Below are 14,142 nucleotides of genomic sequence, written 5' to 3' on the forward strand. Positions count from 1 at the left end.
AAGCATGGGTAAAGTGTCACAAAGATGTCATTTTCTGAGTCCCTTCAAGATAACTGGGCAGCAGCGAAGGTGATACAGACTAGTTATCCCGTCCACGGGCTCTACCCCCAGTAAACTCGGCTCCAGCTGGTATCGCAATAATTGGTACCACAATAAGTCGGAGGCTTTGGCGAATCACCGACACTTAAGCAAATAATGGCATGCAGGTGTCCATTACATGAGCCCGATTTTCCAGGAACTAATTGGTTCACCTGGCTAGAAGTCTCGACTTAGTGGGAATATCCACTTACAAAAATTGCAGCCTAATCAACTAGCGAATCCAAGAATATGACGACAGCTCCTGCATGCGATTTGGTAATTGATCGTAGGAATTTCTGCTGAGACTAGGCATTGATTTAAGCTGCTGAGTGGCTCTCTTGGCTCAGTCGACGCGACGGACTTGGAACCTGTTGGGATGTCATATGCCAACCAGGTGGTAATAAGCTAGATTGCGCTAAGCTTTTCCATCGTAAGCTTTCATTTGGAGTGTATCTGTCGTCCTATCTTGTGGAAGGGGACGATCCGGACTATGTGACCCCTGCATTCCAATTGCTGAAATGATGTATCAAGGCGTTCCCAACGTACGGAAAGCGTATTAGGAGAGAGAGATTATATATATCAAGTAGTTCATTCAGCTTTCCTCCAGTGTAAGGTGTGTAAACCCAAAATCAGGATAAGAATTATATCTCCGCAATTATCGGTACTAACACCCATTTTATCTAAACATGACAATCCTACAACCTTGCCCTAACCTTCGCCGATACCTCGGCCTCCCTCGCTAACGACTTCCAATAAGCATCCTTATGCTGCAAGATCGCGAATCCCTTCTCAGCCCACGAATCATCCCACGGAAGCAGATCGTACCCCTTGCTTCCCTCTGCCGGCGGACCAGCCAAATCACGCAGGAAGTCAAAGTAGTCCTTGAAGTCCGGCTTGATCTCATGAAATAATGCCGTCGGACCCTTATACTTCAGATGCTCCAGTTCCCACAGGTCCTGTTCCTTCTCGCTCGGCAGCTCCTTGGCATTTGTGCCGGCAAAGTACCGCGCCACGGCGACGGCTTGGTACTCGTATACTCGGAAACTGATGGCCGCGCGAACCTGGCCGACTAGGGCCAGCGAGGGGTCTCCAATCTTGAAGACGTGCTTATAGAAGCCCGCGACGCGGTTGTTAGGCGTAACAGGATCGGGCGTCAGGAACGGGTATGAGAGTTTGTAGCCGGTCGCGAAAATGATCTTGTCGACGTCAGGGACAGTAGAACCATCGGAGAATTTCACCGTGATTCCGGATGCTGTGGTCTCGATACCCGATATAGTGGGCTTTTTCTCGACCCCGGGAATGTTCCAGACTGACTCCAGCGCCTCGTTATAGCCTCGCTGGGAGAGATAAAGCGGTCCCTTCACGACACGATGCAGATCCGCCACAATATCAGCGGACGAGATATTCCCGCCCACCACAACGACCTTTTTCTCGACGTAGTCGTTCTGCGAACGGAACGCCTTCGAGTGTTCGAAGTTGCTAGGGTGAGCTTTGAACGCGACATCGAGGCCTGGGATATCCGGAATCAAGGGAACGTTGTAATGACCCGATGCGACAACCACTGCGTCGAAATGCTCCTGCCACCAGTAATTACGCGGCACGCCGCGATACAGCTGGTCTGACTTGCGCAAAGTGAGGGTCCATTGAGTGCCTTGCTTCTCGACCCGCTCGACGGTCGTGTTGAAGGATACGAGTGGGAGATACTCGCGGAAGAGATCCTCTAGGTACCCTGCGACTACGCGGAAGGGCCTCGAGGGATTGTTATGACCAAATTGCTTGATAGAGAGGGCTGAATTGACGGGTGGGAATGATGTATGCGTAAATGCCATTGCCGCTGCGCCGACATTGCTGTCTAGCGTGTCGTAGATAGCCGTACGGGCGGTAGTGTCTTCAGGCACAGGGGCGGTGAATTGAGGTAGTTTGGAGGGAATTGTATTGCGAATGGGCAGAGATGCGCTTGGGTTTGGGAATGGATCAGGTGTAGGATCGTAGTGCCATAGTCCACCGACCTGATCTCGCCGTTCAAAAACGCGGATTGTGTCGAACACGTTCTCGTCGCTAAGGGCCTTCACGGCGGAAAGGCCGGAGGGACCGGTCCCAATGACAGCGACGCGACGGTACCGAGGGCTCATGGCTTAGGTATTAGGAATTGAGTAGAGAATGTGAAGTTAATCAAAGAAATGAGAAAAATACTTGGAAATCCGTCGTCTATAAGGACGCCCGCAACATCAGACCAGCAATTTATAGGAACCTGTTGCGCAAAGCTACCCCACCCTGTCGACATGATCAAACCTCACCATAGTAAGGGGAAGCTACTCCAAACTCCGGAGAGGAGATATTGATTTGAACTGTCATTGGGGATGCGTGGTTGACGTGATCCGCGCTAGAATGAGCTTTGCAGCCGGACGCTATCCGGGCCCACGTCTTAGGGCAGGGATTCCTTTACTCTTTGCTATCACATAACAGGGCTTGGTAAGCACCACTTTGGAGAGCCTACAAGACTTATTGCTTGTTGAGAGATGAGAAAGTGACTGCTCTAGCTAGTTTCCAACACCTGCCTTCCTTTGTGCCGTCGATCATACCGGGTAAGGACTGCGATAACGGCCACAACACCCAATTGCGCCACGGTCGTCGCTAAATTCGAAATAAATCCCTTGCGAAAGTTCGGGGCTTCTACAGCAGGATATTGAAGTAGCTGCGTCCAAGCAGACATTGCCTGGCCAATTGCATTCATACTGGCCGTTACGATGGCGCGTTCCTCGGCATCATTGGCCATGGTCAGGGTCGCCCAGCTCATGGTAAGGGGACTCATTGCTATAGAAATTGGCATCAGATAGAAATTCTCACTGGCTAGAAGAAAGAAAGACTCACCACCCTCGGTACCAGTAAGAATGAAACCCGCAAGCCGACCAGCTTCTCCAACATCCCAGACAACTAGCAAGATCAGACCCAACATCACGGGAAGCGAGACAACAATGCAAGGAAGCCAGATGTTCCGCGTCTTATCGGCAGCAGTACCAGCTATCAGAGCAGCAACAATCGAAACGGCCGTAGCGATAGTCGGTAGAGTGTTCACCCTCGAGACGGAGTATATCTCCGGCTTAGCCTTCAGATAAAGATTGAATGGAGTCGACGAGGCGAGAAAGTTTTGGTCGACTAAAATCCACTGTGTAACAAATACATACCAGTGCCAGCGACCGAACACCCTTTTGAAGATGTCGACAGAAACAGTAAGTTGACTGGGGGCTGTAAGACCAACTAGACGAGCATTGGCTAGTTCGTGCTCTTTTTCTGTGAGGAAGCGTGGTTTTGCGCGGTGAGGGACATCGAGGAAGGCGACGTAGCCCCTGGGTTTGTTAGAAATTTGATAGAGAAAAAGAAGTTATTTAGAAACATACAGAATGCATATAGGTATGGTAATGACGGTGCAGACAATAAACAGCCATCTGGATATGTCAAATCAGTCTTCTTCACAATACTATTGTTTCAAAAGCGTACCTCCATCCAGCTAGGCCATGCGTGTTGTTCAAATTGGTATACGCCGCCGCCTGCAGATAACCGGCAAACATAGTCCCCAGTGGCGAGGCGATGAAAAACAGGGAGACCCGTCTGCCGATCTCCTGAGGTTTATACCACGACCCAATCACATAGATAACGCCAGTAAACGAACAAGTCTCGCAAATACCAATAAGGACTCTCATTGCATAGATTGTGGTAAGGTTTTGTGCCCATGCACAGCCAAAGGTGAACAGTCCCCATCCTGCCTCGAGTGTTGGCAAAATGATATTGATTGGACTTCGAGTGAGGAAATAGCATGCCGGGATCATGGATACGCAGTATGCTACCCAGAAAGCGGTGGTTATGTAATTGATTTCATTCCCCTTGAGTCCGAGATCTTCTTTCATTCCACTGCAGTGTTTATTAGTGATAAGCCGGAATGGAGATTGAATGCGACATACGATACATAAGCATTCGTGATGGCTTGTTGATCCAGATATTTTGTGAAGAAAGAAAGACATCCAAATGTTAGAATTAGGAGGTCGAGCTTCAGTACCAGTCGCTTTTCCAGATAGCTCATATCAGTTGGATACCATCGCACGAGAGTCAAGAATCGGATCCATGGCCCTTCGTCTGTGGGCTCCGCCGATAGCTCATGGGTGTTGATGCTGAGTTCTTTCGATTCATCCATACTGAGAAAGCACGTAGTGTCGTATTTTATATGAACAAGTATATGATCGAAAGGTTAAGATTTAAATTCTCTCGTCGCCTTTTAAATGTAAGGAGCCCAGTTAAGACATCATGTTCGGCACATGTCCGGCATTACCTCCACCCTAACAAGAATCCCCGCTCCAAAGCAAAGAACAGACATCTAAGCGATCATGTTGGCGTTAGGCCAAGTAGTGAATCCCTGCTTCAGAGAAATGTCGATTTATTCAGGGACGGGATGGACTGATTGCCGACAATGATGGTGTCATTCCGAAAGTCACTTTCCATATGGGGAATGGGTTGATGGTATCATAACAACTCAATATAGACAATTTGCAATCTAAGCCAACCAGGACATTCTAGTCCAACAATGTTATGCATGTGTCATGTTCAGTGGCTGATCCTGTCAATGCAATCAGTGCTGCACTGTTCATAAGCGAGTATTGTATCATTGATCGTCGATATTGGCATTTCCGGCTGATAAGGTACCTAATAGTTGACAGGCCCAGATGGCTCGGGTCTGGACCATAGCACTTCACCCCATTGATTCATTTGATTATGCCATAACATCTGTAAAGACTGCGGGGTTTAAAACCGTTCTATTTGACCAGAGATAAGTCGTGCGACCATATATTTTCCTGAATAGCAACATCAACAACACCATGGCCCACTTGCAGACTCGCAGGCATATCTCTCCAGACTCAGGCTTCCCAGTAACCCTTCATCCTAAGTTCAACGCCAAGATCAAAGACCATGTCCCTCCTGACCCCATCCGTGAGCCTTTCACCCCGCCCAAGGATCGGGCCTCTTTTGCCGATAAAGAAAAGAAGGCGTTGTTCTCGGTCGCGAAGCGCGTAGATCTAACAGAGTCAATTGGCACTGTACTCGAAAACGTGCAGCTGTCGCAGCTAAGTGGGCAGCAACTGGATGAGTTGGCCTTGCTCGTGAATGAGCGTGGAGTGGTGTTTTTCCGAGACCAGGACTTGACCACAGAGAAGCAGGTCGAGCTCTTTGAGCACTATGGTGGGACGTCCTTTTTGACCTCTAAGATGGAGCTAATGAGAGAATAAAGGAATACTGGATAAGCATCCTGCGCAGAAGGTCTCAATTGTTATCCCTTTTCCAAGCCAGTACTAACAACGGGAACAGGACCAGAAAGTAACTCATTTCCAACATGCCTTAGGCGACACATGATTGACTATAGCAGTTCGTGAACATTCACGGGAGCCGAGAGGACCATCGCGAGATTGCCAACTATACTCCTTGGGTAAGCCACTTCATAGACGACAGCGATGAATTCTGTCTAATCCGCGAAGCCGAGCGGCGAGTTCCACGCAGATACCTCGTTCGAAGTGAATCGTAAGTCTAGCCCATCTAGCAGCTCCATCATGCACTTATCACAGATAGCACCCTCATATTCCCTTCTTCGGATGGAAGAGCATCCAGAAGTAGGCGGAGATACTGCTTGGGTATCCCAGTATGGCCTCTATGACGCTCTTAGCCCAGCGTACCGAAGATTCCTCGACGGTCTACACGCCGTACATACATCTAGACTGCAATGTCAGTAGTTACGTTTCAAACTCCCGGGTAGGGTATTATACTAATTCAACATAGATGACACTATTCTGGATCTTTGGGGCGTGGGACCCAACCGCCCTCCGATTGACACCCATCATCCTGCGGTCCGCACCCACCCAGTCACGGGACTGAAAGCCCTAAATGTCAACCCGGGTTTCGTGACGGGATTTGCAGAGCTGAAGAAGCTCGAGTCGGGTAGGCGTCTTCGGCATTATTACCGATATGGATATTATTGACACTGGTTAGACAAGCTACTGGACTTCCTGTCATATCATATTCACGCGGCTGATGATCACTATGTCCGATGGAAATGGGCAGTTGGAAGCGTTGCGATGTGGGATAATAGGTATGCAATCCGAGACTGTGGAAAGGAATAGGCTGATGTTAAAAATTGGTGTAGATGCACTCTTCACAGAGTGATTCCCGGTACGTATAAAGGAGCTCGACGGGGAATCCGGACTACAGTGTTTGGGGAGAAACGTAAGTCGACTATACATAGACTGATGACGGGATGGAGTTTTGCTTGAACTAATGATGATTAGCCTACTTGAACCCTACAAGCGAGAGCCGCCTAGAGCGTCAATCTCGTGAAGAAAGCGAAACCCAGAAAGAACACGAGAAAGACAACGAAGACATCGGGATGGGTCAAAAATTGCGGCTTGAGAGAACGTAATACATTATCTATTCAGGCAGGTTTATGAATTAACACAATACTGAAAGCATATTTCTCAGTCTCTGTATTGACATCAAGTCTTGAGAATTGTAATAATGATCAGCGGTGTTTTGGAATTCGCTGTTGCACCTGATGGTATGCTCGGGTTATGAAGCCGTCGCGGGATCAGTTCCCGAAGCACTCGAGAAGCCCCAAGCAATACTATGTGCTATGGACATGGAGATGAGTCGATTTTGGTAGAAAAAACCCAATTAACCTTGAATAGAGCTTGAATAATGTCATACGAAGGAAGTGAAGGTCATCCTCTCGACAGCCCTAATTACTAACAGATAGCGATCTGATGAGTCATTATATCTCCAATTCTCAACAGACCAATCGGGTGGTTATCACGAAATGAAACAATCAATTGAACTAATTGACCAATAATTTACTCCAAGATTAAAGTAAACAACCACGCTCTTTGCCTACTGTCATACACAACATTGCATGCCCCCTGAACGCCGCCCAACCATGCCACTAAACATCCTCCTCTACGGCGTCGGCAGCGTCGGTGCTATTTACCTGCACCAACTGCAACGCTCCGGCTGCACCGTAACCGCCATCTGCCGCTCCAACCACGACGCCGTGCGCACATCCGGCTTCACCCTGACCAGCGCGCTCTTCGGCACCGTCATCTACCGACCAGACCACGTCTATCGGTCCGTGGACGACCTTCCCCGCGACCAAGTCTACGACTACATCATCGTCACGGCGAAATGCTTCCCTGACAGCACTCCCTCACTCGCGGAGCAACTCCGCCCCGCGCTGACAAACCCATCTCGCCCCACCACGGCCATCGTGCTGGCGCAAAACGGCATCGATATCGAAGCTCCCATTGCTGCTGCATACCCCGACAATCCGCTCATTAGCGCGGTCATTTATCTCCCGGCTACCCAGACCGAGCCGGGGATCATTCAGCATCCGGAGCCACTCAATAAGATTGAACTGGGCACGTACCCGGCGACTGCGCCGCAGGAACACATCGACGCTGCTATGAAGCTTGCGGAGACTATGCGCAGCGGAGGAGGCGAGGCTAGTGTGTTCGAGGATATTCAGCAAGCAAGGTGGAAGAAGCTCTTGCTGAATGCGGTGTGTAATCCAACCGGGGCCTTGTCGATGTGCACGGATGGTGGATTCCTAGTCACCTCGCCGTTCGCGAAAGATCTGGTGTGGGGTGTTATGATGGAAGTGGTGGCGTTGGCGAGGAAGGTAGGTGTGGCTGGGGTGGATGAAGAGGCGGCGGAAAGGCTGTTTGCTATTTCAAAGAGACGGGCAGAACAGGGAACGGGGAGAGCATTGAGCATGTTGCAGGATGTGAAAATGGGGAGGCCCTTTGAGGTAGAGGCGATTGTGGGTAATGCGGTGCGGTTGGGAAGGAGAATGGGGGTAGAAATGCCGAGGTTGGAGACGGTATACGCATTGGCAAAAGGGAGATATGATGTTATGGTCGAGACTGGGAAATAGAAATATTTTGTACGTTCGGTAGACAATGGAGCTGTATATAGTTGGTGATGGATAGGTTGTCAAGTGTGAATAGAATCATTCCCATTCTGCGTATCTTAGCCAGCGCGTGTAAATCAAAGAAAGACTCTACGATGATATAGAAGATCGGTCGAAGTTCCCAAAAAGATAAGGTCAGTATCGTATTGCTGCATATAGAAGCCAAAGCCAATCCAACCCCTGAACACTGCACCGCCTCCCAACATTGAAGGACCATTATCACCTCCCATCAGTACCCCATTCGAAGCCATCTGGGCTAGGAATGGATCCCCAGTTAGAAGCACCACGCATACACATCCGCCCATAAAGCAGAATGTTCGACAACCGAAAAGCAACCGTGGAAAGAGAAGAGTTTCAGACCAGCTAACCACCTGGCTAACTAGAAGCCTACCACCCCCACCTAGTTGCTCTTCCAGACCAAGTACAGGAAGCTCTTGCCTCGTCCGTCGTTGATATCGGAGCTGATACCATCAAAGCCCAAAGACTTGACAGTATCCCAGCTGACCTCGTCGTCGCGACGAAGAAGCCGGATGTCGGTGATCTTCTCGCCGCCGCCACGCTCCAGACGGAGGTATCGGAATTTGCCGCCTGCTCCTTTGGCAAGATCTTTAAAGCTGCCGTCGGAATCTCCTTGAATGATGATGCGGACGCCGCTGACGGCGTTGTCGGACTCGAAGCTCCATTTGGGGACGAGCCACACGAACCTTGAACAGTCAGTAATTGAATTCCAGGACATTTCAATGATGAGCGATATTTGTAACGTACTCTCCGCCATAACCGGCATTGATGTCGCCGTTGTTGGCGTCGACGACCTGAATAGAGTCAGAGGGCTCGTTGGACTTGTCACTGCCGTAAACAACCTGGATGAAATGTCATTATTGGTATCTTAATGCGGACCGTGGAAAGGACTCACGTCAATGTCGTGAAGGTAGCTAGGCATTGTGGTGTCAAGAGGAAGTATCTCGCGTGGGTTGATGGTCGATAAAATCTGGGTGGGATGTGCTGGGTCTCCTAATGTTGCAAGTTGAAGTTGCTGGTAGAAAGAAGCAGGGCAGTGGGGGTTCGATCACAATTTATATAACTTCGAGCCTGTTGAGGCCTTCTTCGTCAGATGAGCTGGTTTGACCGTACGATCCCAACTTCATCGCAACAAACAGAGATTGAGGCTCTGTGCATTCGATATTATTGTCACGGGAGGGTTGGTAGTCAGATCCTACACTTGGGAGGTTGCATATAGAGTCAATATCGAAGATTCTTGGCTACAAACGGGGCAACCTTGCCTCGTAAAAAAGGTTTATCTAGATTAAAGCTGAGTCGTGTCCGGAATATGTCACTGGAGAATGAATAAAAAGACGTTTACTATAGAGCAGCCACATATACTTAGCAATTCCCATTACAAACGGATATGTGCATCAGTAGATGGATACCAGTCGCCTGAATCTATCAAGAAAGGGAAGATCCCGTGTGAGTTGACTTGGCGTCAGACCATTAAGACGTGAGCTAATTAAGAGACGGCCGGGATAGGCTGCCGGAAAAGAGCCAAGGTTGGTGGCGGCCCGATGCATGGTGAAGCTGGAAGTCTTATGGGAGATTAGGACGGGGTTAATAGATTAAATGCAGTCTGCACCCAATCGGGGTTACCGTATGAGAGGCCCTTAAGGAACAAGACCTCATGATACCTGCAATGGGCGCCGAAAAGAGACCAACAAGCCAATAAAACAACTTGGAATGCGAGAGGCGCTCATTGATACATATGGCGCAGGTATTCCCCCGCTTGACTTCAGCTTGGTCTAAGCCTCTTAGACATAGGGTTCTATAGGAGCCCAGACACGGTGGGGATATTCAATGGGCGCAATACGAGACTGAGGGTTTAGGCGCCAGCCCATTGTGGGCCCTGGTCATGTGTTTGACAACATGAACTTAGAATTCAAGCTTGGAGAAACAATGAAATCCCAGAAAAGCCATTTCACAAAATGATGTGACGGTGAGACGGATCGAGGCATGCCATCAGGTGGACAAACTCTAGCCCGGTTGCTAATTTGACGTAGCCAGCGCTCATTTGCCTGTTAGTCCGATGTTGAGAACATGAAATTCAATGTAAACACTATATAATGAAAACATATCTACATCGCACTGGGGAAAGCGAAGTTTCATAAGCAAAGATACAATTTTGAATCGGGAAGAAAAAGCCTCTAGCCGCGATGGTGAAGTACCTATCGGACTTGACAGTCAGTCTTCCTATAATTCTTCATGAATGACACTGTGTCTAATCAGGCTTGACGTCAGGTTATGTACGCGGACAATGAATATGCCACTCCAGATGAGATAGTTCCCGAAATCCAAGGCAAAACATCAGATATCAACTCAGGTTACGGAGGAAGGTGAGTAGCCTATTCCCCCAATCCCAATGGTCCGTTCGCCCAAACAAGAACGGAAAATTAACGCCACGAAAGATTTGTATGGCTTCAACCTGAGTGGACGTCCGACAGAGAGAGAGCGATTTCCCACTTATCTTTCACCAAGTCCGACACCGAAATCCGGAACTACAACGACATCACAGTCCGGGTCAGCGCCAAGGATTCATACCGATACATCATCACCGAACGCGAAGGAGAGACAAAGATAGTTAACGTGGCTCTACTCAGGACTCCCGAGAATTTGTCTTCCGATCAAATTCTGACTCGAATCAAGCAAAGTGGATTTCATCATTTCTCGACGGATCTGAATCAGGGCCGCGGCGGAGACTATCTGTATGTGCTATGGGCTTACGAGACGGATTGAACTGATTCCTGCGAATAATCATAAATTGCTTTATGTGTCTAAAGACGACTTCTCTTGTGGCTTTGAGCCAGTGGTATCAATTGTGGCGATATTATTAGTATAGTGTGGACCTAAACATTGTATGCGTCACATTTGCGCTGAATATTATGGCACGAATATAGGAAGATGTTACATAGGAAATCGAAAACCCGGGTAACCCCCAAAAAGCAGATAATCGCAATAGATTCTCCGTTGATAAAATACGATCAAAATGCGGCATGACGCGGCTTACCGGCCAACTTACAGATACGTGAGAAGCCAGCAATTACGCCTCATCTTGCCATAGAGGCTGTTCATATTGCCCGACGGACATTCCCGGTGGCTGATCTAGAATATGCAGGTGTGTGCTGTTAATGCGCCTGGCCCCGGACTGTACATAAGCTGCATGAAGATGGACGGATCGAGACCCAACGCATAAAACGCCACGATTTTAGGAAGTTAAAAAGGTAGAACAACCTTGTATTCGGCCGAAGGTTCATTCTAAAATCCAGGAATAAAACTATCCGGAGGCAATTTATCATCGAGCCTCAGCGGAAAATGGAGCAGGTAGATGGTAAAGGTCGCCTACAGGCCGCGCTGCAGCCAGAAACTGGACTTTTGGACAGTCCATTACTGCGGTTTGAAAGCGATGGAACATTTCGAATCACAGTATTTTCGGACCTCCATTATGGAGAAGGTGAGCCATGCCGAGACTTGTGTTCAAACTTATGGGGCCCATTCAAAAAGAAGTATGAGCTGAATTTACATCAAAAACAGCCCCAAATGGCGTCGGCCCACTCAAAGACGCACGAACAGCCGATGTCGTACGCAAAGTCCTTCAAGCTGACCAGGCCCAACTGGTGGTGCTGAACGGAGACCTCATCACCGGAGATGGCACGAATCCCGAAAACTCAACAAATTACTTAGACCATGTGGTTGCTCCAATCGTGGATGCAAATATACCTTGGGCGTCGACGTACGGGAACCACGATAACCAGCCCAGTCTTCTGACAGACAACATGTTTGACCGAGAGAAGACGTACCCGAACAGTCTGACCAAAAAGATGGTGCAAGGCAATTCATTCGAAACCGGTGTCACTAATTATTTTCTACCTGTGCATCCATCCGATGAATCTCGAGATGTCCCTGAACTTATTTTGTGGTTCTTTGATAGTAGAGGGGGGTATAGGTATGGGCATGGGCCAGTTGAGAAGCGACCAGATTGGGTCCACGAGAAGGTAGGGCTTGTTTTCTCTATGCGATATGTCATGAGACGATTTCTAACGTGGGAGTAGGTGGTCAAATGGTTTGAAGAAACTAATGTTCACCTCCGAGAGGAATACGGCAAGGCTATCCCATCGCTGGCATTCTTTCATATCCCTGTGAACTCGACACGAAAGTTCCAGAATAGCCATGGTGTTGATCCTAGCAAAGAGCCCGGAATCAACGGCGAGCCTGTCATTTCGCAGGGATATCAGTACGATGAGTATTCTCAGGAATGGGATCTACCATTCATGCGGGCATTATCGAACACCGAAGGTCTTCTCGCAACTTTCAGCGGCCATGACCACGATAATGACTGGTAAGTTGTACAACGCCTCAATAATACTATAGAATATGCATGTTGACATGTTCTGTCCAGGTGCTTCAAATGGACCGACACCATCTCAGACACCACCCTTCCTGGCAATGGCCTCAACCTATGCTATGGACGCCATACTGGATACGGTAGCTACGGCAATCTGGCACGAGGAGGGCGACATATATACCTGAAGAAGGATTCTTTACAAGATGAGGTTATAACCTGGATTCGACTGGAGAACGGACTAGTCACGGAGAATGTAACTCTCAATGCGACATATGGGCAAGACGAGTATCATCCACGTAATCTGCTACAAGCAAGAGATACAGTCTTCGAGAATATGGGCAGTGGGACCGTTCCCGGTATAGGGTTCTTTGCACTATTTGTTCTTCTGACAGCTTATTTTATCTGATGTGACTGTGCTTCAAACTTGGAATGTCAGTGGGTGCAAGCATCTATTGGACTATTTGGGAGCCAAAAGCGCGGTGAACAAAATGTATTAAATAAGCTCAATACAGTCGCAAGGGACTTTTATCGTTAACACAGATAGTCAATTCGACAAACTTTGACCAGAGAGAAGCAATGAGGATCATAGGGCGTGAACTTCCATCCAGCTACTCGATGACATTTCCATGGCACGCGCGGCAAATCTCTACCTAGATTCTCCCAGTACCTCAAACCCAACTCAATCTAAAACCAGATCCAGATCCAATGAAAAGGAATTACGAGATGGCAGATCGTGCAGATTACTTCAAAGCAGATGACTTCTCCAGTTATGAAGAACTTAGAGACCACGTCAAAAGACTTATCGAGTGCACGGAAACATGCAAATACGCTTTCTACAAAGGAATAAGGCAGGAATGGGCCTGATGGGTCTTTAGCTACCTAGAAAGAACCGTTCAAAAAGGCAAAGTCATGTTTGTAAAGCAATATATTCATATTGCCATGTATTGATACTGACCGTGCAGTATATTGGTCTCTAGTAAGAGCTACAATTCATATACGGCCAAATTCTGGTTGAATATGAACCCCGACGATCTACTCACATGCTCGCACGAGTGATACGAGGATTGCGCTCGTGGCTGGTCTCAATCTGGCTCCGTAAGGACCCGAGCGTTTAAGATTCTGCACCAGCAATGCGGAAGAAGTAAGGTTGTCTTAGCTTGGTGACGAGAAGCTGAATCCACGTACACCGTGCTCAGTGGATCTTCCAGGCTTACCATTTGACCTTGTGCTCATGTCTAACTCGGACATAACAGTATGTGAATTTCGAAAACCACCCTACAAGGAGTCACGCAAGAAATTCGACGTTTGCGTTGGCCAACGACACAAGCTCGTTCCGTCCTTAGCCATTTTATCCGGGTGGGTAGAGAGTGAGGTTGAGATGGTGATTGATATGGGTCTCTGTCTATTGGGCGGCTATCCAATTTCCCTCTCCGTGGTGATACTCATAGTATGGAGGATGGTCGACGCAAACAGGGTGGCAGGAACCATTGAAGTCTATCGACTAGGCCATAATGGGATCCCACAGCCGGCGTAATCTCAAGAAATATTTCCACATCCAGCGAATGTTTTTAGTCCTCCTGTCATTATGCATCGAGAAACGATTTTCAAAGGCAGGATTTCCCCTTGTCTGGTAAACAAAGTAATAGGACTAGATGTTAAGCAGTTAAGGCTGGTAGCAACT

The 14,142-nt window shown here is 48.3% G+C and overlaps 7 protein-coding genes across 7 annotated transcripts; 4 read left to right on the plus strand and 3 right to left on the minus strand.

Annotated features, from left to right (window-relative positions):
* Positions 1-773: 773 nt before the first annotated feature.
* Positions 774-2,210, minus strand: LDX57_001160 (uncharacterized protein; the record flags this gene model as incomplete). The annotated part of the gene is made up of 1 exon (XM_046082802.1): positions 774-2,210. The coding sequence occupies one exon, from the start codon at positions 2,208-2,210 to the stop codon at positions 774-776; it is 1,437 nt and encodes a 478-aa protein (XP_045938759.1).
* Positions 2,211-2,614: 404 nt separating this feature from the next.
* Positions 2,615-4,267, minus strand: LDX57_001161 (uncharacterized protein; the record flags this gene model as incomplete). The annotated part of the gene is made up of 5 exons (XM_046082803.1): positions 2,615-2,892; positions 2,950-3,425; positions 3,477-3,524; positions 3,577-3,987; positions 4,038-4,267. 5 exons carry the CDS (start codon positions 4,265-4,267, stop codon positions 2,615-2,617), a joined length of 1,443 nt encoding a protein of 480 aa, XP_045938760.1.
* Positions 4,268-4,946: 679 nt separating this feature from the next.
* Positions 4,947-6,535, plus strand: LDX57_001162 (TauD/TfdA dioxygenase family protein; the record flags this gene model as incomplete). The annotated part of the gene is made up of 5 exons (XM_046082804.1): positions 4,947-5,307; positions 5,899-6,057; positions 6,109-6,208; positions 6,278-6,342; positions 6,405-6,535. 5 exons carry the CDS (start codon positions 4,947-4,949, stop codon positions 6,533-6,535), a joined length of 816 nt encoding a protein of 271 aa, XP_045938761.1.
* Positions 6,536-7,045: 510 nt separating this feature from the next.
* LDX57_001163 (ketopantoate reductase family protein) lies at positions 7,046-8,038 on the plus strand (the record flags this gene model as incomplete). The annotated part of the gene is made up of 1 exon (XM_046082805.1): positions 7,046-8,038. The coding sequence occupies one exon, from the start codon at positions 7,046-7,048 to the stop codon at positions 8,036-8,038; it is 993 nt and encodes a 330-aa protein (XP_045938762.1).
* Positions 8,039-8,474: 436 nt separating this feature from the next.
* LDX57_001164 (uncharacterized protein) lies at positions 8,475-8,858 on the minus strand (the record flags this gene model as incomplete). The annotated part of the gene is made up of 1 exon (XM_046082806.1): positions 8,475-8,858. One exon carries the CDS (start codon positions 8,856-8,858, stop codon positions 8,475-8,477), a length of 384 nt encoding a protein of 127 aa, XP_045938763.1.
* A 1,063-nt stretch (positions 8,859-9,921) lies between these two features.
* On the plus strand, positions 9,922-10,963 carry LDX57_001165 (uncharacterized protein). Its single transcript, XM_046082807.1, has 4 exons — positions 9,922-10,073; positions 10,123-10,302; positions 10,361-10,455; positions 10,528-10,963. Exons 2-4 carry the CDS (start codon positions 10,276-10,278, stop codon positions 10,853-10,855), a joined length of 450 nt encoding a protein of 149 aa, XP_045938764.1. The 5' UTR covers positions 9,922-10,073; positions 10,123-10,275; the 3' UTR covers positions 10,856-10,963.
* A 468-nt stretch (positions 10,964-11,431) lies between these two features.
* Positions 11,432-12,867, plus strand: LDX57_001166 (metallophosphoesterase family protein; the record flags this gene model as incomplete). Its single annotated transcript, XM_046082808.1, has 4 exons — positions 11,432-11,570; positions 11,651-12,111; positions 12,169-12,455; positions 12,516-12,867. 4 exons carry the CDS (start codon positions 11,432-11,434, stop codon positions 12,865-12,867), a joined length of 1,239 nt encoding a protein of 412 aa, XP_045938765.1.
* Between the last annotated feature and the right edge of the window lie 1,275 nt (positions 12,868-14,142).

The sequence above is a fragment of the Aspergillus melleus genome (assembly GCF_016097325.1).
Source record: "Aspergillus melleus strain CBS 546.65 chromosome Unknown contig1, whole genome shotgun sequence".
Taxonomy (NCBI): domain Eukaryota; kingdom Fungi; phylum Ascomycota; class Eurotiomycetes; order Eurotiales; family Aspergillaceae; genus Aspergillus; species Aspergillus melleus.